General features: G+C 40.5%; 1 protein-coding gene across 9 annotated transcripts in view; it reads left to right on the top strand.

Moving 5' to 3' along the window:
• The first annotated feature begins 1,744 nt into the window (after nucleotides 1-1,744).
• Nucleotides 1,745-24,816, top strand: part of KRBOX1 (KRAB box domain containing 1) — a 35,920-nt gene continuing 12,848 nt past the window's right edge. The window contains exons 1-6 of one of the 9 annotated variants that reach the window (XM_058443533.1): nucleotides 1,745-1,862; nucleotides 4,238-4,319; nucleotides 6,637-6,763; nucleotides 7,366-7,482; nucleotides 9,298-9,382; nucleotides 17,201-17,792. In XM_058443533.1, the coding sequence (XP_058299516.1) occupies nucleotides 4,284-4,319; nucleotides 6,637-6,763; nucleotides 7,366-7,482; nucleotides 9,298-9,382; nucleotides 17,201-17,408 (573 nt within the window). In that variant the 5' untranslated portion in view covers nucleotides 1,745-1,862; nucleotides 4,238-4,283 and the 3' untranslated portion in view covers nucleotides 17,409-17,792. Of the gene's footprint in view, nucleotides 1,871-2,511; nucleotides 2,817-4,237; nucleotides 4,320-6,636; nucleotides 6,764-7,365; nucleotides 7,483-7,948; nucleotides 8,463-9,297; nucleotides 9,383-10,869; nucleotides 17,799-24,816 lie in introns of those variants that run through there. The other 8 variants (XM_058443535.1, XM_058443532.1, XM_032161915.2 and 5 more) reach the window with 8 other exon arrangements.

Here is a 24,816-nt window from a genome sequence, read left to right as displayed (position 1 = left end):
AAATATTGTTCCATTTATGGCCAGGCATGGTGGCTCATGCCTGTAATCCCAACACTTTGGGAGGCTGAGGAGGGTGGATCACTTGAGGTCAGGAGTTCAAGACCAGCGCGGCCAACATGGTGAAACCCTGTCTCTAAAGAAAATACAAAAATTAACCAGGCGTGGTGGTGCATGCCCGTAGTCTCAGCTCCTCGGGAGGCTGAGGTGGAAGGATCACTTCAAACTGAGAGGCGGAGGGTGCAGTGAGCCAAGATCATGCCACTGCACTCCAGCCTGGGTGACAGAGTGAAACCCTGTCTCAAAAACACATACAAAAAATTGTTCCATTTAAATTCTTTTCTTGTAGCACTTTAAAAATATTGTTTCATTTAAAATTAGAGTAATGTGAATCATCGTTCCCCTATAAATAATGCATTTTTTTTTTCTGACTGCTTCCAAGTTTTTTCTTTTTCTCAAATACATTTCTTTTTTTGAGATGGAATCTCACTTTGTCGGCCAGGCTGGAGTGCAGTGGTGAGATAATGGTTTACTGCCTTGACCTCCCAGGCTCAAGCAATTCTCCCACCTCAGCCTCCTGAATAGCTGGGGACATAGGCATATGCTACCACTCCCAGCTAATTTTTAAAATTTTTCTGTAGAGACAGGATCATGCTATGTTGCCCAGGCTGGTCTCAAACACCTGAACTTTAGCAATCCTCCCACCTTGGCCTCCCAAAGTGCTGGCATTACAGGCATGAGACATTGTGCTTAGCTTTTAAATATTTTTTATTCTGTAGTTTGATTATGCTGTATTTAGGCCTGGGTTTGTGTTTATCCTATTTGGAATTCACTAAGGCACAGGGTGAATTCAGGGCTCTGGGCTACGAGGGGTCGACTGCAAACACCTGCAGCAGATGGGAGCTGCATGTGTGGGCCCCTGTGTCAGCCTGTGCTCATTTGTCTTCCTACAGTGATGTTGCATGTGATACACAACACCCAAGGACAATGGAGGTGGGAGCAAATGTCCCTTAGTCTTCACACCCTTCACTGTTGGCATCAAGGCAGTTACTCTACCCTCTCCACAGGCTTTGGCACAGCATGTCAGGAAGTTCTCTGGGGTGGCCACACCTATTTCCTCTAAGGGCTTTCAACAGGTTTTTCATCATGGTAGGTATCCTTTCTTACCTCTGATTGATGTAGTGACGCTGTTTTCCTGGGACAGTGTTAAGCTCTGCTGGACAGGGGATGAATATTTCTTGGGTAAATTGACTGCTCTCACTTTGCCCATGGTCCATTGCTAATCCTCTCTGCTAGTAGTAATGTATGGAAGTGAGAGGCGTCAGCAACATTGAAAGACATCACATTTTAGGAGTGCAATCATTACAGCAATTCAAGAGAAGTCCTGGTTGTATAATGTGCAATTCGTTGATTATGCTATAACAATCCAAATGCTAAATTTAACAAGATCAATAAAACGTATAACAATTCACATTTTCTTGCATATTCTGGGTAAGACTTGTAGTTGCAGTTATTGTAGACAGTAATAAAGGCACTGGAAGCCAGTATTCAAGGTTGGCACGATGATGCAGTGTCATGAGCAAGGTGCCTCAACTCACAACTCGGCTCTGGAGGAACGCCAAGAGCCTATCTCGCCAGTGTGCGCTTTACCTCGCGGGAATTAGGAAGGAAGCACCGAGATGTGGGGTCCTCCAGGAGTCCTAGAGAGAAATCCAGAGAGTGTACGGGTTCACCAGTCAGTGTGATGACGCACTTCCGGGTCCGCCTTCGTTTTTGTCGCGCGAGGTTTTGGTTTGTGAGGATCGGCCAGTGGCGCCCACCATCTCTGCTTGCTGAAAAGCTGCAGAGGCCGCCAGGAGCCCACGGTGAGCGGGTCTGAGGAGGACGGGAAACAGCTCTGAGGGAGGCGGGCGTGGCTACTGCTGGTACTGGGGTCCTCATGCCGATCCCCGAGCTTGGCTCGGTAGCGTCGAGATGCGGCGCTGGCAGAGGCCTGGAACGCTAGCCGCAGGCTCCCACTCCCTCGTTTCCCTGTACCCAGGGCAGCCCGTGGCCCACTCAGAGTCAGATACTTCGAAACCCACAAAAAGGTTTAACTGTCCACACTCCAGAACCTTCTAGCAACAGAACACGCCCCTCGCTTGCTCCAGCCTCCTTGTCTTTGCCCCGGATGCGGAAACCCCAACCGTACCCCTCAGCTTGTCAGTTTCCCCGTTTTCAGTTGGTCCCAGAAAATCAGTTGGTGATCAGTTATTTTCGCCTGGCATAGTGTACGCCAGTCTTGAAACTTGTTACTGTTGTAGAGCAACCAAAAATTTGAGAATAGCGAAATGTATTCTCTACCCGTCCCCAGGATGTCCCATTTTGGAAAATATGGAGCCCTGCGATTTGGATTGGCTCATAAGAATGTTAAATCTAAAAAGACTAATCATATCTGTCATGCACCTAATATGTGTCCAGTGTTTAACATAGTTTCCTATATACAGGATTGGAGATGTCGGAAGATTTCTTGACCTCTTAACATTGTTCATTATATTCTTTTCTTTAGATTTCTGAACTTTTACTGCACTGTCATAATTTAATTGTCAAGATTCATAGGTTAACATTCGATGTCCCTGCCATTGGTCAACTATGTTGGGAGTGTGATTTGTTCTCCAATGTGGCTTGTTATTTATGCTTCAACTCCACATAGTTTTCCCCATAGGAAGACACTTCCATAGGGAGTGTTTTGTGTTTTGTAGGGTGGCCTCTGTTGTAGTTCTATTTCCAGCTGATTTCCCTTTCACAGATTGTCAGCTGTGCAGATCAGACCTTTTTGCGTAAGTCCTTTTGTTTGATACAGTAATCCTATTAAGTATCCACTGTAAGGGACATTTACTGCCGATACAATGACAGTATCATGATTTTAGAGAATTAGATTCCACAACTACAAGGCTTACCTATTTACTCAGTATGAATCACTGCTTTTGTTACCCTTTCTTGGACAGAAACCATCCATGAATTTAGCAGCATTACTTGTGTAGTTTTACACTGTGTTTTCTTTTAAAGTACTTCTCTTTACACTCATAAGTATTTCTCCTTACTGGACTCCCTGTTAACTTCCAAGATGCCTTTTCTAGCGTCTCCTGACAGCTGTTTCTCTGACACCTTCAGTTTCCTCTATCTTCCTGAATGGCTTTCTGGACTCACTAAGAAGAATCATTGGAGGGAGGGGCAGTGCACTGGCTTTATAGTCTTTTGTCCGATGCTGTTGCAGTACCCTAAGACTTACGGCAAACTGCAGATACGGAGTTGGAATGGAAGTTGTTTTTAAGGTCTATGAGTACATGCACTTTTATGTGTTTGTATGCTTTTTGAATATCTCTGATCCAACTGTTGGCAGCTCTTTGTATTTCAGGTGTTGTCTTTAATGCATAAGTATTGATGATTCACTCTTGAAAGGCAAGAGACTTACTTCCTAATGATGAACTAATTAAATGACCCAGAATGAGAGTTGGAACTAGTTTAGAAATGAAATTGTTTTGTTCCCTTATGCTATAACATTTGGAACTTGGAGTATTTGGGACATGTTATGAAGTTGATGGATTCTTTTAATATGGTAGTGTTTTCTTTCTCATCACCCACTCCCAACACCTTTATAAAACTGAATGAGTATCTTCTATTTAGGGGAAAAATAGTAGTAGGGAGACATCAAAATATTTCTAATAACTATTTTCAAAGTCTGTTCAACTTTCATTACTTCAGTCATAGAAACTGTCTTGTTCTAATATTAAGTAGCATGGGAGGAAAAACATGCTGAGGTCTTACAGTGTTTAATGGATTTCTTTTATATAACACATTCCTATCTGTACTATATAACTCATTATTATCTGTACTGTATGGATTTCAGGGATCTTAACTGTTTAGAATTCCAACTTTCTTTTCTGCCTATAACACTCTGTCCCCTGTCTACCTTAGTTTCCTTTTCTGTTTTCTGTCCTGTGATATATTCTATGGATTGGCTGAAATTACAGTTTTCTCAGTCCACTTTTTCATCACTCATTCCTTGGATGATTCTACCTCCTTTTTGCATTTCTTTGTATGCCTGCTATCTCAGATCGCCTTTGTGAGACTGATAATAAGCAATAACTAATGAACAGTTATTTATATAGCCTTCAAAACAGGTTGGGTCAGAGGTTGTATGTAGGACTTATGGTCAATAAAGTTATTGTCATTAATGTTTTTTTTTCTTTACCTTCAGCACCTGAGACTTTTACCTTTACCCAGAAAGGAATAAAAGAGGTCAGATGATGACAGCTGTGTCCTTAACAACCAGGCCCCAGGTGAGCTGTTTTTTTCTATCTCTGTACATATCCCTGTGTGTATATACATATATGTTTATTAGATACATACATAAAAATATCTATATATACACATTTACATATATATAACATACTTTTATATATGTATATATATATACACACACACACATTTCTCATTGAGGTTTAACTTATACAACACAAGTCTTAACAGTATAGCTCACTTTTTAGAACTATGTACACTTGTATGACCTCACTCATAGAAACACATAGAACATTATTAGCACCCCAAAAGGCCCCTTCATACTGCCTCCGAAGCAATCCACTGCTCATCCTAAAGTTAACCACTATTCTGACCTCTGTTACCATGGGAAAGTTTTGTTTGTTCTTGAACTTCGTATAAGTGGAATTATTAAACATGCATTCTTTTGTATCTGCCTTCTTTTGCTCAACATTATGTCTGTGAACTTCACTGACGTTGTTGCACACAGCAGTGATTTGTTCTTTTTCACTACTGAGTAGTTTTTCATTTTGTGATAATAGCACATTTTATTCATTCTATTGTGGATGGACTTTTGGTTGTTCCCCTTTTGGGCTACCATGAATAAGAATGCATGAACATTCTTTTATATAACATTCTTTTAATTCTTTTGTGGACATAGACACTCATTTCTCTTGAGTATGTCTCTGTGAGTAAAATTTTAGCTCATAGGGTATATATACATTTGGTTAGTTTTAGTAGATGCTGCCCAACAATTTTCCAAAATGATTCTTCCAATTTATATTTCTATCAGCAGTGTACAGTTGCTCCACATCCTTACCAATACTTGTTGTCACTCATTTGTAGTATCTCATTGGGGTTTAAAAAATTTTCTCATCTCTAGTAAGCAGTGATGCTGAGCACCATTTCATAGGTTTATTGGCATATCCTCTTATGTGAACTCCCTGTTCAGATATTTTTTCGTATTTTTTATTACGCTGTACCTTTTTTCCTCCTAAGTTGTATTGTTTCTTATTTATTATAAGTCCTTTGTCAGACATATGTGTTATTAAGTAACTTCTCCCAATCAGTGGCTTGCATTTTCACTCTCCTAATGGTATCTTTTGATAAATAGATTTTACTTTCAGTGAAGTCCAGTATATCAGTTTGTTTTGTATAAGAAATCTTTTCTTACTCAGACATCATCAAGATGTTCTTCTGTGTTTTCTTCTAGAAGATTTATTGTTTTACCTTTATACTTAGGCGTGTGATTCATCTCAAATTAAAGGTGTGAGGCATGGGTCAAAGTTCTTTTTCCCCCCATATACATATCCAATTGATTCAGGATTATGTATTGAAAAATCTGTCTTTTACCCACTGAATTACTCTAGTTACTTTGTCATGCATTTGGTGAACGTATATGTCTATGTCTGTTTTTAAAATCCCTATTCAGTTCTATTAGTTGAATTTTCTGTCTGAACCAGTATTCCATGACACTCACTGTTGGTGAGTTACATGGAATTTTGCAACACAACATAACATGGAGGGCTTTTCTCCGAGGGAATTAAAAATATATAAAAATGATAATTGACAAAACATTCTTTGGCACTTGGCGCATAGGTTCCCTTAATCTCATACTCCATGTTAAGACCATTTCCACTAGAGCTCTATTTCTGAAATACAGAGCTTGACTCCAGGGCCTAAAAACTTGAAATAGCCACCTTTTTAGGCCTATCTTGAGCCTTGTGCACCAAGTTGGTCAAGACCGTAGCCTTTCTCAAGTAAGCAGTATTTTCCTGTGCTTCTCTAACCTCACTACCTCTGCATGAAGACAGGCTGCGGGTGGGAGTTCATTGACTGATCAGAGAGTTTTGTGCTCGGGGTAGTGGGCAAGGAGACAGGCAAGAAAGAAGGATTAGAATGACAGTAGAATTGGGAAATGGAGTAATATGAGTAACCCAAATAATCACTGGGATATATACAAATTAGGGAGGGACTTAGAGCTAAGCTGACAGCTATGCTCAGCGGTCAGTTCTCCTTCCACAAGCGCACTTCTGTGCTCGGGCCCAAGCCCAGCTTCTATGCAGCAGGTTCAGTGTCTGTGGAGGTCACATGTTTAGAAGCTCATAGCAGAGGTGTACTTGTTTCTCACTGGGAAAGTATGCTGAACTCTGACTGGCTACCTTTAATTCTGCATCTTCTTCCTCCACACCTAAATTTTACATGAAAACTCTGTAGGCACGTGAAGGACCCAATACTGAATACATATCATTTGTAGGTGCCCTTCTCAGGTCTCTCATTGGCAGATTTGACCATCACCAAAGTACTGAGGTCTGGGAAAGTAGGAACTTGTCATTTCAGGAATCAGTGGCTTTTGAGGATGTGGCTGTGTACTTCACTGCGAAGGAATGGGACATCATGGTGCCTGCTGAGAGGGCCTTGTACAGGGATGTGATGCTGGAGAACTATGAGGCTGTGGCCTTTGTAGGTAAGGCGTCTCTGCCGCTGGTTTCTGCCTGGGCCCTCAGGTTGAATGGCTTTTTTATAATTATTAGCTGACCCCAAATAGCGATGTCAAAGGTTGCCAGGTATAGAAAGCCCTACTGTCTGTTGACCTGCTAAGGGCTTTCCTTGTTTTTCTATCGTAAAAGCTACCCTCCTTCCCTACCTGCCTCAGAGGTGATTCTGAGTACAGTAGGGCTTGTGCTATATCTTGATACCCTTAGCCTAGTATTGAACCTCCAATTTATCTTGAGAGAACGCAGCCACTTTGTCTTCCTCTGGGAGTTACTCCCAGGAGCCATTTGTCTTTTTCCCATAGTGGGAGATTTTCATCCTCTGATAAAGAAGGTAACAAATCTTGTTGCCCTTTAAATAGAAATCTGCCTTCCAGGGTATTTCAGGCTTCCTTGGAAGAACCATCCTGACTCTTCTTCCCAGGATCCCTCCCAGTACCTCTTTAGGGTACCTCTTGTATAGCTCACCCAGGAATTACTCTCCTCACCTCCCTTGCTTGTTCTTGCCGCCACAGGCTTGAATTTGACCCCTATGACTATGCTCATTATTGTGTTATGTTTTCTTCTTTTCAAGCAGTGCCACCCACTTCCAAACCAGCTTTGGTCTCTCATCTGGAGCAAGGGAAAGAGTCCTGTTTCACCCAGCCACAGGGAGTCCTAAGCAGGAATGACTGGAGAGCAGGCTTGATAGGTGAGTTAAACAAGAGGGACCTTCTCCAGCTTTGTCTCTTCCTTTGTCTTCATTTCATCAAAATGAAAGGTGTGTGTTCTCTGTGCCCAGCATCATGGAGTACACTGGGATCCTCGGTCACATTCTTTCTGACTGGTGTGTTATTCATAGCTTCCCATCCCTTTAAAGCATAGTACACAACACTCTGCTTCTGTATTTCACACACTGGGATGCTTTTATCCCTTGGGGATATGTGGAACAGTTTTTCTAAATACTTTACTGGTTATTTGTGATCACTTTTTTCCAGTTTCTCCAGTTTTACAAAATTGATAAACTTGGTGCAGTATTATCTTGTCCACTGACCAACAGAACAAGTAGAAAAATTTATTTTTGTTTTTCATGAGAACTAATATATTAAAAATTTTAAATAATTTTTTATACTGAAATATTTTAAGCTTACAGTTGTTATGATTTTCCTCCCCTCTAGGATACTTGGAACTAAGAAGATATACTTACTTAGCTAAAGCATTGTTACGTACAGTAGTATCAAAAATTTTTCAAAATCGTCAATGCTGGGAAGACAGGAGAAAGGCTTAATTCTTGACATTTAAATACCAGTTTTCCAAGTAACAAGTTGATGTAAGAGCCACCTTAAACGATGTCAAATACACATTTTCTTTTTCTGTAGACTGGTAGATTTAATGTTTTTCATTCATTAAAATAACTCATTTTGATGTACAAAGCAGGCTCTCATGTCCTTTTTTAAACAGCTTTGTGGAGATATAATTCACAAATCATTCAATTCACCCATTTAAAGTATACAATTAAGTGGTATTTAGAATATTCACAGAGTTGTGCAAACATGCCACAGTCTACTTTTAGATCTTTAGAAACCTCTATCTGTTAGGGATCATCACCATACCTGTCCCCAACTCTTGGTTTTAGGCGACTACCTATCTACTTTTTGTTTCTATAAATTTCCTTATTATGGATAGTTGGTATTAATGCAGTTGTACAATATGTGGCCTTTTGCCACTGGCTTTCATTTAACATAATGTTTTCATGGTTAATCCATTTTGTAACATGCATCAGTATAGTAGCATACAAGTTATAATGCAAATGTGTTTTCTCATGGGTACATACTCTAGATAGATACTTGTTGGGTCATACAGCAACTATTTGTATAACATTTCGAGGAATGCCAAAACTTTTTCCGAAGTGGCTATACCAATTTACATTCCCTCCAGCAATGTATGAGGGTTCCTAATTCTTCACATCCTCACCAACACTTAATATTGTCTATCTTTTTGGCTGTAGGCATCCTGGTGATGTGAAGTGCTGTCTCATTGTAGTTTTTATTTGTATTTCTCCAGTGACTAATGACACTGAGAGTCTTTCAATGTGCTTATTGGCCATTTATGTATCCTCTTTGGAGAAATGTCTTTTCAAACTCTGCATGTTTTAAAATTGGTTACTTTTCCTTTTATAGTTGTGTTTTAAGAGTTCTGACAGTGGGCAGAGATCGCGCCACTGCACTCCAGCCTGGGTGACAGAGCGAGACTTCGCCTCAAAAAAAAAAAAAAAAAAAACAGTTCTGACATCTGGATACCAAATCCATATCAGATACATGCTTTACAAATATTTCATCCCATTTTTTAAATTGTCTTTTCACTTTCCTAATACTGTCCTTTGAAGCACAACAGTTTTGAATTTTGATGGATTTCTTTGTATTTTCTATATAAAAAATTATGTCATCTGCAAATAAGAGTTTTATAAACTCTTCCTTTCTAATCTGAATGCCTTTTACTTTTTTTCTTGCCTAATTACTCTGGCTAGAACCTTTAGCACAGTGTTGGATACAAGTTGCGAGAGTGGACATTCTTGTCTTAATCTTACGGGGAAAGCATTCAATCCTTTACCAGTAAGTATGATGTTAGTTATGATTTTCTTATAAATGCTCTTTATCAAGTTATCAAGTTGCCAATTTGTTGAGTTTTTGTCATGGAAGAGTGTTAAAGTTTATGAAATGATATTCTGTGACTGATAAGTTTGGTTCTTTCCCATATTAATATGGTATACATCACATTGATTGATTTTGGTGTGTTGAACCCCACCCTCCATTCCTTGGATAAATCATAGTCAATGATGTATAATCCTTATACTGCTGAATTTCATTGGCCAGTCTTTGGCAAAGACTTAGTGACATTATGATTCATGAGTGAAATTATTTTGGGTGGTGGGTTAGATATGCATTCTCCAAATCCAATACTATTTTCTCTAACTATTGTATGTATATTATCTTTCCCAAGTAAGTTACAGGCTTTCTGACAGCAGGAATAATATAATACTTTTCTCATTTATGCCATAACACTTTATACAGAGTTATTTGATACTTTTTGTTGTTTTTCACTTAATTAAGAGATTCTCTCCAAACTTTATGCCTCCCAATTATGTCTCCATTCTTTCCCTACTGTATCTGAGCCCTCTGTTTCATGTTCCCATCCTTATTTGTTGTCGATATTTTTACACTACTACTCATTCCCATTCCCTTTTTGATTCCTCCTATCTTCTTAGCTACCTTTTCGTCTTGAACTCTCTTTGGACTTCTAAACTCTGATAAAGCTTTCTGTTCCCTCTTGGGATTCAGGACTTTTCCTTGTCTCACTTTATTCCCTAAATGCTCTAAAGGCATTTCAGGTGTGGTGGCTCACATCTATAACCCCTGCTACTTGGAAGGCTGTGGTGGGAGGATTGCTTGAAGGCAGGAGTTTGAGACCAGCCTGGGCAACATAGTAAGACCCCCATCTCTGAAAACGTACCATTAGCCAGGTGTGGTGTTACATGCCTGTAGTTCCAGCTACTCAGGAGGCTAAGGCAGGAGGATTGCTTGAGCCCAGGAGTTCAAGGCTTCAGTGGGCTGTGATCACCCTACTATACTCAGTCCTGGGTGACAGAGTGAGACCTTGTCTCTTTAAAGAAGAGTATTGTATAAGGACATGAAAGCTGTGTAATAATAGGACATATTAATCTTACTTGCTGATTAGTTCAGGTAAACTATGGCCCATAGGCCAAAATCTGACCTACCACCGGTCTTTTTGTGTATGGCCTGTGAAATAAGAATGGTTGAATTTTTTAGTGGCTGAAGGAAATCAAAAGAAGAATAAATTTCAGTGTCTGTAAATGAAGTTTTGTTGAAATACAGTTATGTTCATTCGTTATGTATTGTCTGTGGCTGCATTCACATTGCAATGATAGGGTTGAGTACTTGCAACAGAAATTGTATGGCCTGAAGAGCCTAAAACATTTACTATCTAGTTGTTTACAAGAAATGTTTGCTAACTTCTGGTATACTTTCCTCTAGCATTGCTGAGAGATGGTATTTGTATGTATTTCTTCTTCTCTAATCAGGTGGAAAAACCCCAGCTGAGAATGAGCATCTGACATCAAAACAAATAATTTCTGATAAACACAAATCTTGTGGCATGGTATCAGGTGAATATCTGAGAGGGGGACCTGATATTCAAGATAATTTGCAGATCAGAGGGCAAGTTAGAGAGACATAAAAGAAATTTCACAAGGGATGAAATGAATAAAAATGAGAAAGATTCTGTGAAGGAGATAATCAGTAATGAGAAACTTCATATGGAAAATACAAGCCATTCACAAAAGAAATTAGAAAGAAATATTAGTGTTCTCAGCATGAAACACGTCTGCAAGGACCAGGTATATAGATTTTCTATAAATCTGATGTGTGGGACAAACATTGCAGTCACAGTTCAGACTTTTTTCAGCATCAGGAAAACTACACTAGAGCTCCCTCAAATGCCGTCTCCACTTCTCTCCTCCTTTCTGTGATCTTTCCTGGACTTACATAGGCCCTTTGCCCTTTGTAAATTTCATACTGCCTTTTACATTCAGTCTTACATGGACCCTCCTCCACTTTGCATTGTTACCTTTCTGTAGATGGCCACAGCACACTTGCTGCTCAATTTTACACCCTGTGGTGGATGTAGGTTTCTGTTTTTGTCTGTTGTAGCAAGGGCAAGAAGCAACGATTAGGTGAAAAAAGGTCAGGAAATATGAATATATTTCCACTGTAAATGAATATATAGCATGACCATTTGAGTACATTAGAAGAATGGCAGAAATGAGTGATTTCACTCAACCCAGGAAGAGAAGAATTCAAATAGAAACTGAAGATATTGCTGCCAGAAATGGACTTTTTAGAGAGGTGTTTATGCCTTGACCTCATAGGAGGCTGTAACATAGTAGTAAATGGGAACTGGTCCTCAGTTTTACTTTTTCAGGGTTGATTTCATCTGGGGTGCCACATTGAATACTAGCCACTGGGTTCATTTGACATTTCACAGGAGACTGAATTGTTAAACAAAAAGTCAGTTTGTGGCTGGGCATGGTGGCTCAGACCTGTAATCCCAGCACTTCGGGAGGCTGAGGCAGGAGGATCACTGGAGGCCAGGAGTTCAAGACCAGCTTGGGCAACATAGCAAGACCCCCATCTCTACAAAAAATTAAAAAATGAGATGGGTGTGGTGGTGCACACCTGTAGTCCTAGCTACTCAGGAGGCTGAGGCAAGAGGACCACTTGAGCCCAGGAGTTTGAGGCTGCACTGAGCCGTCATCATGCCATTGCTCTCTAGCTTGGGTGACAGAGCAAGACCTTGTCTCCAAAAAGTCAGTTTGTTATTTTCCATATGGGGACCTCTTTTCTAGGTCCAAAGGAATAATTTGCTGTCTACTTTTCATGTGTCTGTCTTTTCTTCCCTCCATAACTGGGTCAAGCAGTGTTATTTATGAAAAAGGTGTATAAGCTTTTGTAGGTTGACTGCTTCCAGATGACATTTTCAGGAATAGGATGATGGATGAATTACCTCCCTTTCCCTTGTCTCCCCTTTGCAAATGTTACCCTTTGTTGTAGGCAAAGGTTATGCTTTGCAAAGGTTACCCTTTGTTGTAGTCAAAGGCTATGCTTGGCCAGAAGCTACAGTTTAGAAAAATGTAAGCGAGCTAGATGTTGACGACTTTGAGCCAGAGTAGTCACAACCTATTTAGAGACCGTTTTATCCAAGGTTAGAAAGTATGAACTCAGAACAAGGTCTGGTAGCTGAAAGCACCATTGTCACTTAGAGAAATGGTCTAGAGGAGACATACTGTGAGCTGAGAAAAGAAAGAACCTCAGTTAATGGAGTCCACAGATTTATTTAAACAGCAAAGAGGTTTGGGAACCCCAGGATGAGGAGCATCAATCCAGAGAGCAAGAAGAAGCATCCATGGAGGGCCAGGCTGTGGTATTTATGGCCTGAGTGCATTGTTGGTAACTACATTGCAGATGATGGATGATGGGTAATGCATCCATGGACTGTTTCTAGATACCTGGCAAAAAGGAAACTTGTCCTTGAGATCCGTTCATAAGATTGAGAGGTTACCAGGCGAAGAAGAAGATAAAGGAGACTGAGTGCTCACATGAAACAGTCTCACCCACCTGTATATTAAGCTCAGACCAAGTGGATTATGTTAATCTCATTTGTTTGTAATTACCAGCCTGCATGGAACTCCTTGTGTCTGGGGCATATTGGGCCATCCAGACATAGTAGGGAGCTGAAAATATTTAGCATGACGTCAATTGAGGGTTACTCTAAGAATTAATGTTGAAGAGGTGAACAGCATTTAAGTTACTAAGAAGCTGGTATGCCATGCTAATGAGATTGACTGTATTCTTGCCAGGGGAAGCTGATCAGGAGTTTAAAGCAGGGCTATATGTATAGTCGATCTGCTTTCTAGCAAAGTCATTGATGGCATGGGAAGAATTAAGGGTTGGTAAGATAGGAGCCAGGCAAAATAGATAGACCAGCAGTTCCGAGTTCCGACCAGCAGTTCCAAAATGGGAGTCTGTGGACTAGGGAAAGTCTATGATAAAATTTCCGCTAATTTGAAATTAGAAGATGAAGGAAATGTGGTAAAAATCTATGTATATGTGAGGTGTGTATGTATACATAAGATGACCCACAGTTGTTGGAAACTTATGCATTGTCATTTTTTCTCTTTTTGGCATAAAAATTGTCTTTTATGAAGTAATCATGAACCTTGTATGCTTTTGTTATAGTTATGCATTGGTTTTTGATGCCCTTTATTGGAAAATAAGAAGATGGCCATGCCATATTTCTTTTCCTTCTGTCCACCATTCATGTTTTAAAAACTGTTTTCTGAAATAAAAAAGATAGCTAACCAGTTTTATATTAGTCAGGGTTCTCCAGAGGGACAGAACTAATAGGATATATGTATACATGAAAGGGAGTTTATTAGGGAGAACTGGCTCACACAATCACAAAGCAAAGTCTCATAGTAGGCAGTCTGCCAGCTGGGGAAGAAAGAAGTCAGTAGTGGCTTAGTCTGAGTCTGAAAACCTCAAAAGCAGGGAAATCGACAGTGCAGCCTTCATCCTGTGGCCAAAGGCCCAAGATCCCCCAGCAAACCACTGGTGTAAGTCCAAGAGTCTAAAGGCCAAAGAACCTAGAGTCTGATGTTCAAGGGCAGGAGGAACAGAGGGAAGCATCCAGCACAGGAGAAAGATGAAAGCCAGAAGACTCAGCAAGCAAAGATCCCACCTTCTCCTGCCTGGTTTGTTTTAGCTGTGCTGGCAGCCAGTTGGATGGTGCTCACCCACATTGAGGGTGGGTTTTCCTGTCCTAGTTTTCCTGTCTTACTGACTCAAATGTCAGACTCCGCTGGCAACACCCTCACAGACACACCTAGAAACAATACTTTGCCAGCTGTGTAGGCATCCTTCAGTCCAATCAAGTTGACACCTAATATTAACTATCACAAGTCCGCTAAGCTTTTCTGGATCATCTTTGGAAAATTGAGTGGAGGTTAAACCAGGACTTTCCGTACTGCCTCTGGTTAAGGATTAGTCTCCCACTCCCACTACCAATCTTTCAGAGACAAATAAATGCTTCTGTTGCACATGACTAACACATAGCTCATGCCTCATGTAACTCATTGAATGGGTCCCAAACTGGTATAAACCTTGTGTGAAATGAGATCACTGATCATATGCTTGGATGTCTTGGCAATGTAAAATGCTATATAAATTTTTAAACATTTATTCTCAATTTCTATACTTAGAGACCAGTGAGAAGGAGTCCACAGATGGACACTAGCCCACAAACCACCCTTTGAATTGTAGGGCATTAGACTGTCTTATGGATCAAATCAGGAGTCTGTCAGGTTAGTGGGTTGAACAATTGTAAAGAATTTGTTGGCCCTACAGTCAGAGTACATTGGGGCAAAAGGCACTGCTTTTCCTGGGATCTTGGGAGCTAAAGGGAACTCCATTAAGCCCTAGATAAGTAGTGTGATTGGACAAGAACTTGGGAGTGTAAAATTCTCAGAGGGATGACTGGAACCATCAAGAACCCTTCTTAAATAACGTGTTTTTTTGTTTGTTTGTTTATTTGTTTGTTTGTCTTGATGCTGAGTCTTGCTTGTCACCCAGGCTGGAGTACAGTGGTGCAATCTCCGCTCACTGCAACCTCTGCCTCCTGGATTCAAGCGATTCTCCTGCCTCTGCCTGCCAAGTAGCTGGGATTACAGGTGCCCGCCATCATGTCCCACTAATTATTGTATTTTTAGTAGAGATAGGGTTTTACCATGTTGGCCAGGCTGGTCTTGAACTCCTGACCTCAGGTGATCCACCCACCTCAGCCTCCCAAAGTGCAGGGATTACAGGCATGAGCCACCACATCCAGCCTTAAATAAGGTTTTTATCGTGGAATTGTGTTTTATGTCAACTATAATTTGTATTTCCCAGGTTGTTGCACTATAGTAAAGATAGGCTCTTAAATGAATTTGGAACATGTTGTGTAGGGGCTGCTGTGAAAAAAGTCTACAGAGTGAATTAAGGCAAAGTTGGCTAGGAGTCAAGCTTAGAAATCTCCAGTTTGGTATCCCCGCTCCCCGCCGGAGTGTCCAATTTGATTTCATGGCCAAATCTTGATGTCCAGTTGTGATAGCATCAGAAGCTCTGCCTGCTGCTGGCAACCTTGAGTATCCTTAATGGGGTGCAGTGCACAATAGGCAAATGGTGGTGGGAGGCAGGTTGTAGAGAAAGTTCAGAGTAAATTGCTCTCATGGCCTGCCATTTGCTACTGAGACCCAGATGTTTTGACGCCTCCCTTATGTGAGCAGTGGGCCTGTTATGAGGAACAGGGCTGTCCAGAAAGTCCTCTTCTCAATAATAGAAACAACACATAGTTACACTACCATTTATTACATTCTTACCATGAACCAGGTCCTGCAATACAGACTTTATATGCTTTGTCTCAGTCCTACAATAAGTGTGAGGTAAGGGGTTATTACTGTCAGCATTTTACAGATGCATACTGGGTATGAGTGGTCAGAATTCAAACCCAGAGAGCGATGCCAGGATCCACATGCTATTGTGATTGCACCACCTTTCTCACTCAGGTACCCCTATTGGTGCTTTGTAACCTAAGCTAGGATCTTTGAGGTCAGGGATCCCAAGCTTCTCTTTCCTACTTCTGTCCCTGCAGTGCTGAAAGATATCCCAAGATCCTGCTCCCACACATGTACGGGCTGTAGCCAGTTACAGTCTCTGTCTGTCTTCCCATGCTCAGGATTGGAAGTGGCTGAAGATCTTGCTCCTGAGCCTCTCTGGTGAGAGGTCAGAAACTGAAAGAAAAAATGGGGATGAGAGAGAGAGGGCTTGGGGAGAACAACTGCAGCCTTGATCACCGCTTGGGGTGGGGAAGAGGGTTAGCGTCCAGCCATGTTTGTTGGGAATGGATGGTAGGTACATAAATGAACGTATGTGTGAGGATCACATTGTATATGTAGCAGAGTCAACTGTTGAGATACGCAGGTGTGCGAAGTAGGTGGTAACCACTTGGGCTTGGTAAAACTTGAATTAATTTTAAGCAATACACTTGGATCTCAGTTTCATTTGATTATGACACTGGTATTTTGTAGGCTGAGATTACATAATTCATAGTGTGTGCATGTATTATGAATCTTTTTTTTTTTTTTTTTTTTGACACGGAGTCTCACTCTGTTGCCCAGGCTAGAGTGCAGCGGCCCGATCTCGGCTCACTGCAAGCTCCGCCTCCCAGGTTCATGCCATTTTCCTGCCTCAGCTTCCCGAGTAGCTGGGACTACAGGTGCCCACCACCACGCCCAGCTAATTTTTTACATTTTTAGTAGAGACGGGGTTTCACCGTGTTAGCCAGGGTGGTCTCGATCTCCTGACCTCGTGATCCGCCCGCCTCGGCCTCCCAAAGTGCTGGGATTACAGGCATGAGCCACCACGCCTGGCCCTCGTGTATTATGAATCTTATAGGACAATGAAAAATTTATCACAGTATTGTACCAATAAATTATAACTAAGCAAAATTTAAAGAAAAATATATCTCCATACCTCCAATTCTGATATTCCAGTAGATCCTCATTTTTATTTCTGTATGTCCATTGCTAACTCTTGTTCATATGTATACATAATTGAATCATAACAGATAAAATGTTATGTGTCGTTTTCTTTTCATTACTATTATCTTAAGCATCCTCCCTTTCCCCCGATTCTGTATACCCTATAATTACTGTTTGTGATGACCCTTCTTTATTACCCTTGTGAGTACGCTTCTTTATTCCCCTTTCCAAATTGTGAATTGTTTTAGGGTAGAGGCTGTGTGTGTTTTTTTTTTTTTAGACAGAGTCTCACTCTTTCACCCAGGCTGGAGTTGGAGTGCAGTGGCATGATCTCGGCTCACTGCAGCCTTGACCTCCCAGGCTCAAGCAGTCATCCCACTTTAGCCTCTCCAGTAGCTGGGACTACAGGCATGCACCACCACACCTGGCTTAATTTTTGTATTTTTTGCAGAGATGAGGTTTTGCCTTGTTGCCCAGGCTGGTCTTGAACTCCTAAGCTCAAGCAATCCACCCATCTCGCCTCCCAAGGTACTGGGATTGCAGGCATGAGCCACTGTGCCCAGGCAAGACTGTGTCTTAGTCCCATTCCCCGCCCCGGTATCCATCCAGTTGGTGTTAGTTCATTTTTATTAAAATGCATCGATGGGCATTAGGACGTTTCTGTCTGTGAGCTATTGTAAATAGTGTTGTTGTCAACAATGTCATGAATATGGTTTTTTCTCCTTTTCTTTTGAATGATTTGCTTGAAATAAATTCCCAGGAATGAGAGTAACCAAATCCAAAAATATAGTTATTTTATGTTTTAAAAACGTTGCAATATTGCCTTTTTAAAAGATTGTACCAATTTACTCTGCTGTTACAAATGTATGAATACAGTACTTAATTTCAATCTTATCAACAGTAAATATTATAATTTAAAATTAAAAATTTTAATTGGTATAATTGTTTTTATCTCCATTTCTTTACTGTAATTAGTGAGGTTGAATTTTTTGTTAGTTTACTAATTTTAATTCCACTGTGAAAAATTTCCCTTTGTGTCATGTGCCTTTTAATATAGTAAATTCTTAATGTTACACCTGAGAATTTGAGATCTTTAATGCAATATATAAAAACCCATTGTTGGCCAGGTGTGGTGGCTCACGCCGGTAATCCCAGCACTTTGGAAGGCCAAGGTGGGTGGATCACCTGAGGTCAGGAGTTCGAGACTAGCCTGGCCAACATGGTGAAACCCTGTCTCTACTAAAAATACACACACACACACACACACACACAGACACACACACACACACAATTAGCTGGGCCTGTAACCCCAGCTACTTGGGAGGCCAAGGCAGGAGAATCATTTGAACCAAGAGGTGGAGGTGGCCATGAGCCGAGATTGCACCACTGCACTCCAGCCTGGGTGACAGAGTGAGACTCCATCTAAAAACAAAACAAAACACCCATTGTTAACCAATCTTCAGAAAAGTGATACCTACTCATTTCTACTTTATGCTATATTTAGCAAATATAACTTGATTTAAAAGCATCTAACCACCTGGAATTTTTTTTAAATACCTAAAAGTATTCTCATAAGTAAATAAGTATTCTGAGACCCATTGATTTATGATGGCCCTCATAATCATGTGTTTAAATTCTGACGTAAAATAGGATTGATTTCCAGGCTTTCTATTTTGCTCCATTAATCACTGAATCTTTTTTTTTTCTTCACAGCAGTATGTTAAACTATTATTAGTTGCTTAGAGAATCTTTTAATTTCTGGTGGGACTATTATCCATTCATTGAGTATATTTCAAGTACATTTGTTTCAACCTTCTCTGTACTTTCTTAAATATTTAAAATACTTCATAATTTTAAAGTGTAAGAATACATACCATGTAACCGTCACCCAGATTTAAAAAATGTTAATCTGGTATGCACTCATTTATTTTTCCACACTCTTTTTCTTTTTTCCAAATACTTAAACATTTTTAGAGCACTTTTAGGTTCACAGCAAAATTGAGAGGAAAATACAGAGATTTTCTATATACCCGTTACTCCAACACATGCGTAGCTTCTCCAATTATTAACATCTCTTACCCGAGGGTACACTTACTACAATTGATGACCCTACATTGACACATCATTATCACCCAACGTCTATAGTTTACCTTAGTGTTCGCTCAGCTCTGTTGTCCCGCCTGGAGTGCAGTGGCACGATCTTGGCTTACTGCAACCTCCGCCTCCGGGGTTCAAGTGATTCTTCTGCCTCAGCCTCCCCAGGAGCTGGGACTCCAGGCATGCACCACCATGCCTGGCGAATTTTTTGTATTTTAGTAGAGATGAGGTTTCACCTTGTTGCCCAGGCTGGTCTCGGAATTCCTGAGCTCAGGCAATCCACCCACCTTGGCCTCCCAAAGTGCTAGGATTACAGGTGTGAGCCATCGTGTCCAGCCTTGTTATAATTATTATTATATATATATGTATAAATTTTAGTACCATATAGAATATTTTCACTACCCTAAAAAAAATCCTCTGTCCATGCACATTTCTCATAGGTTATATTGAGCTCATCAAATCTTAACATTGAAAAAGAGAGAGGGAACATTGTGTAACAGCATGAATGTGAAGCATTATTGCGAAGTTCTTTTTCTCCCGATTTTACTGACTGCTCCTTTACTCCATCTTTTGTTGAAGCCAAGAATCGTGTTGATTACCGTGGGGATAGATCTCCACTGAGGAAAGAGCACAAAGATCTTGCCTCACAATTATGAAGCTCAAAGAGCACTTGCCAGTTGTGAGGTCAAATTTGCGACCCCAAAAAACTAGTTTCTTCTTCCTTCCAAACAGAGGTAGATGTATAAAGTGGGCTGGAGGGAGACTTTGGGGAAAGTGATCCCTGCTGCCTCTCTCCCTTCCTGGATAATTCAGGGGAAGAAGTGAAATGGGAGACCTAATCCTGTCAGGTCCTCAGGTGAGGCGACTGAACTGAGGGCCAAGTTCCCACATCTCTGCAGTTTGCTTATTATGAGCATCAGAACCAACAGGCTATGCTTCTGCAAAGATGTTGGGAAGGAATGGCAGGAGAGGCCATTTTTTCTTTTTGGTGGTGGTGGTTGTTTGAGACGGAGTCTCGCTCAGTCACAAGGCTGGAGTGCAGTGGCACGATCTCGGCTCGCTGCAACCTCCGCCTCTCAGGTTCAAGTGATTCTCCTGCCTCAGCCTCCTGAACAGCTGGGATTATAGGCACCCGTCACCACGCCCAGCTAATTTTTGTATTTTTTGTAGAGACGGAGTTTCAACATGTTGGCTGGGCTGGTCTCGAACTCCTGACCTCAGGTGATCCACCCGCCTCAGCCTCCCAAAGTGCTGGGATTACAGGCGTGAAGCACTGTGCCCAGCTATGAGAGACCATTCTTTGCCTGTCTTGCCTTAGCCATGATTGTTTCTGCTAAGTGGAGTTTGGCATGGTGGGGGGTTACAGGGTTTACAGTAGGTGTAAGGTAGGCTATGGAAATGGGATCCTAAAGTGGTTTGGAAGACCCACAGACTTCTCTGTAGTGAGAGGAATCTATTAGAGCTGTTGGAGTAGTGAGAACAAGTGACTTGCCTCAGTAGGACTGCCTATGCCAAGGAACTGCTCAGATCTAATTGGGACGTGAGTCTAATAAGCCACACCATGAAAGAATCTGCATTGCAGGCTATATTAGTCTGTTTTCACACTGCTGATAAAGACATACCCGAGACTGAGTAATTTATAAAGAAAAGAGGTTTAGTGGAGTCACAGTTATATATGGCTGGGGAGGCCTCACATCATGGCAGAAGGCTAAAGGCACATCTTACATGGCAGCAGGCAAGAGAAAATGAGGACCAAGCAAAAGGGTTTTCTCCTTATAACACCATAAGATCTTGTGAGACTTATTCACTACCATGAGAACAGTATGGGAAAAACCGCCCCCATAATTAAATTATCTCCCACTGGGTCCCTCCCATAACACGTGGGAATTATGGAAGCTACAATTCAAGATGAGATTTGGGTGGGGACACAGCCAAACCATATCACAGGCCATCCATGCGAAGGAGCCAGCCACCAGACCAACAACTAGAAGGAAGGGGAAGCCCTGAAATACAGTTTGAGCTGGAGAGTTATTGAGATGATATACAGAACAATTTCTTGACAGCACCATATTTACTGGATTAGACTTTAATAAAGTTTTTTTTTGCTCCAGGCAGACTGAGATCTCAGAAGTGTCTGTGCAGTTATAACAAAAGTGGTAGTTTACTTTTACTGAGTTTTGTAGCACAATGAGAACTGAAACAACATTAATAGCAATGCTAGGAAGTGAGTTACATTTTTATGAACTTTACTCCACCCCCAAAGTTGCAGCTAATAGAGATGTAATAGACTAGTGCCGTGTTTTAAAATACCGTTGAGAATGTTTCAGCTTAAGATGATGAGTTGAGCACAGACATCCAACTCTCTAACTCCCCACCCTTGTGGCCTGATGTTGACCTGAAAAGAATAAAAGACTACATAAAGAGAAGAGAGTGAATCTCAACATACCACTTGTCTGAATCTGTTAGTGCTGCTGTAAGAGAATACCTGAGACTAGGTAATTTATAAAGAACAGAAATTTTATTTCTCATAATCATGGAGGCTGAGAAGTCCAATTAAGGCACTGGAAGGTTTGGTATCTGGTGAGGGTGTGGTCTTTGCTTCAAAGATAGCACCTTGAACACTGCATCCTCTGGAGGGGAGAAATGCTGTGTACTCAGAAGGTGGAAGGGCAAAAGGAAACCAAACTTCTTCCATCGAGCCTCTTTATAATACCATTAATCAATTCCCTCATGACCTACATACCTCCCAAAAGACGCCACCCCAACATTGTTGCTTTGGGGATTAAATTTCCAACACATGAATTTGTGGGACACATTCAGACCATAGCACCACTTTATTGCTTCTAATTGATGACTTTCTTCAGGCTGGTGTAGATGGGTCTGACTGAAGTCTTCTTTGAGAAAGACTCAAGACCTTTTCTGAGGAAGTTTACAGTAATTAGAGTTTATCCACACAAGATTTCACTAATGTCCCTGAGTTTGGAGACACTAGATAGGGCATGCTAAGTGACTGTGGAAGAATCAAATGAGAATGTCAGTATTTGTTGCAAAAGCCCAGTAGCAATAGAAGCTCTGCTAAACAAAGCCTAAAAAGGATAGGTCTTTTCTCTAACATGGAGGAATAGTAAAAGGAAAGAGACTACATACAACAAGGCCTAAGGTCAGTATGTGGTGGATTGGTGGCATCAAATACAAGAGAAACCACTGTGCTTCCTCAGTGATAGTTTTTGCCAAATTCTTTTTTTTCCTGGGAGTGGGCCAGATTTCTTTGTATGCTTTGTAATTTTTTGTTGTTGAGAACAAGACATTCTGAATATTAACTCCAGAGTGGTAACTCTGGAAATTTGATTCTTTTACTACTTAAAAATTGTTTATTTTTGCTTGTTAAGTACTGCAGCCATCCATTTGTGACTTTCCTAAACTATTTTTGCAAGATGTGTATTCCTTATTTGTGGTCACTGAAGTTTCTCATCCATTATTGGTGGTCAGCCAGTCACCAAAATAAGACTGCCCAACCCCCCGACCCTCGGGCAGTCTGTCCCTTCATTGAGCACTAACCTGGTTGTTTTAAGTATCTGATCAGGTTCTAGATATCTGAATTAGTTGATTCCAATTGCTCTTTCCAGCCCAGTGGTTGCTTTGGTGGAGAGACCAACTCCTAGAGCTTTCTATGCCGCCATTTTGTGTGGTCACTTGTCCTCAATAATGTTTTAGTTTTATGTGTAGCATTTTAAAGACCTTTTGATGGATTTATTCCTAGATACTTGACGTTTTAATGCTATTATAAATTGCATTGTGGTAGGCAGAATAGTGCCTCCCCCTAAATATATCCATACCCTAATCTCTAGAACCCATGAATATATTGCCTTATACATATTACACACGGCAAAAGAGACTTTGCAGATGTGGTTAAGGTTAAGAACCTCGAGATGGGGAGATTATCCTGGATTATCTGCATGGGCCCAATTTAATCACCTGAGACCTTAAAACTGGAAATCCTTTCCTGACTGTAGTCAGAAGGGTATGTGACTTCGGAAGAAGATGAAAGTGATGCAATGTTACTGGCTCTAAGAACGAAGGAAGGGAACCATAAGCCGGAAAAGGTAAGAAAATAGATCCTCCACTAGAGGCTCCAGAGATCAATACAGCCCTGCTGATACCTTGATTTTAGCCTGATGATACCTGTGTCAGACTTCTGATTTATTGAACTGTAAGATGATAAATTTGTCTATACATTTAAAAAATTTTTAAAGCAGTAAGTTTGTTATAATTTGTTATGGCAGTGACAGAAAATAAATACAAGTGGATTTTTTAAAATTTAATTTGGCCAATGTTACTGTTATGTAGAAATATAATTGGCATTTTTATATTGAGTTTATATCCATCTATCTTGCTAAACTACTAATTCTCATAATTAATTTGTAGATTACTTTAGATATATCATTTGTAAATAATCACAGTTTTGTTTCTGTCTTTTAAATCCTCATACTTTTTATTTATTTCTCTTATTAAACTAGCTAGAACCTCTGTTACCATGCTGAATAGCGGTGATGATAGTGGGCTTTCTTGCCTTATTCCCAATCTCAATAATTTCATTATTAAGTATGATCTTTAGTGTAACTTTTTATTATTATTAGACTTTAAGTTCTAGGATAGATGTGCACAACATGCAGGTTTGATACATAGGTATACATGTGCCATGTTGGTTTGCTGCACCCATCAACTCGTCATTTACATTAGGTATTTCTCCTAATGCTCTCCCTCCCCCAGCCCTACTGTAACTTTTAATAGATATTCTTTATAAGATGAAGGGGAATCCCTCTGTTTCTAGTTTTAGCAAGGTTTTTTCCTTTCTTTTCTTTCCTTCCTTCCTTCCTTCTCTTTTCTTTCCTTCTCTTTTCTCTCTTCTTTTCTTTTCTTTCTTTTTTTTTTGAGACAGAGTCTTATTCTGTAGCCCAGGCTGGAGTGCAGTGGTACAATCACAGCTCACTGCAGCTTCAGTCTCCCAGGCTTCAGTCTCCCAGGCTCAAGCAGTCCTCCTGCCCCAGTCTCCCAAAAGTTGGAACTATAGATAGGTGTCACCATGCCCAGCCTTTTTTTTTTTTTTTTTTTTTTAGTAGAGATGAAGTCTCACAATGTTTGTTGTCCAGGTTGGTCTTGAACTCCTGAGCCCAAGCGATCCTTCCTCTTTGGCCTCCCAAAGTGCTGGGATCAGAGGTGTGATCCACTGTGCCCAGCCAGTAAGGTTTTTTATAATTAGGAAAGAGAAGAAGGTTGAATTTTATCAAATGCTCTTTTGAAATCTATTGCGATGAACATAGGATTTTTATCCTTTAATCTATTAATGTAGCCAATTACATTGATTGGTTATGTTAAATCTTTCATCCCTGAAATAAACCAATATTTGTAATGATATATTAGCTCCCTCTCCCCTTTTTAAAATTTGATGTTTGATTTACTATTTGTAAATATGTATACTATATAGTATTATATAGCAAACTTCCCTGTATTTACTATTTTACCTGCATCTCCAAATTTTGTTACCTTCATAACAAATATGTATACTATATTGTATACTATAGAGTATTTTGGCATCCATGCTCACGAAGGATATTGGCCTCTAAATTTTCTTTTTATACTGTCCTCATTGGATTTTGTGCTATCAAGATTGTGATAGCCTCATACAATGAGTTGGGGAGGATATACCTTTTTCTTTCGTTCTCTGGAAGACTTTATATAACATTGGCATTGTTTTTCCGTATTAATTTTGTGGAAGCCCAATTGAATGCTTCTGGGCGT

This window comes from Hylobates moloch, unplaced genomic scaffold (genome assembly GCF_009828535.3).
Source record: "Hylobates moloch isolate HMO894 unplaced genomic scaffold, HMol_V3 SCAFFOLD_8, whole genome shotgun sequence".
NCBI classification, from domain to species: domain Eukaryota; kingdom Metazoa; phylum Chordata; class Mammalia; order Primates; family Hylobatidae; genus Hylobates; species Hylobates moloch.
This window is presented reverse-complemented; position numbering and strand designations above follow the sequence as displayed.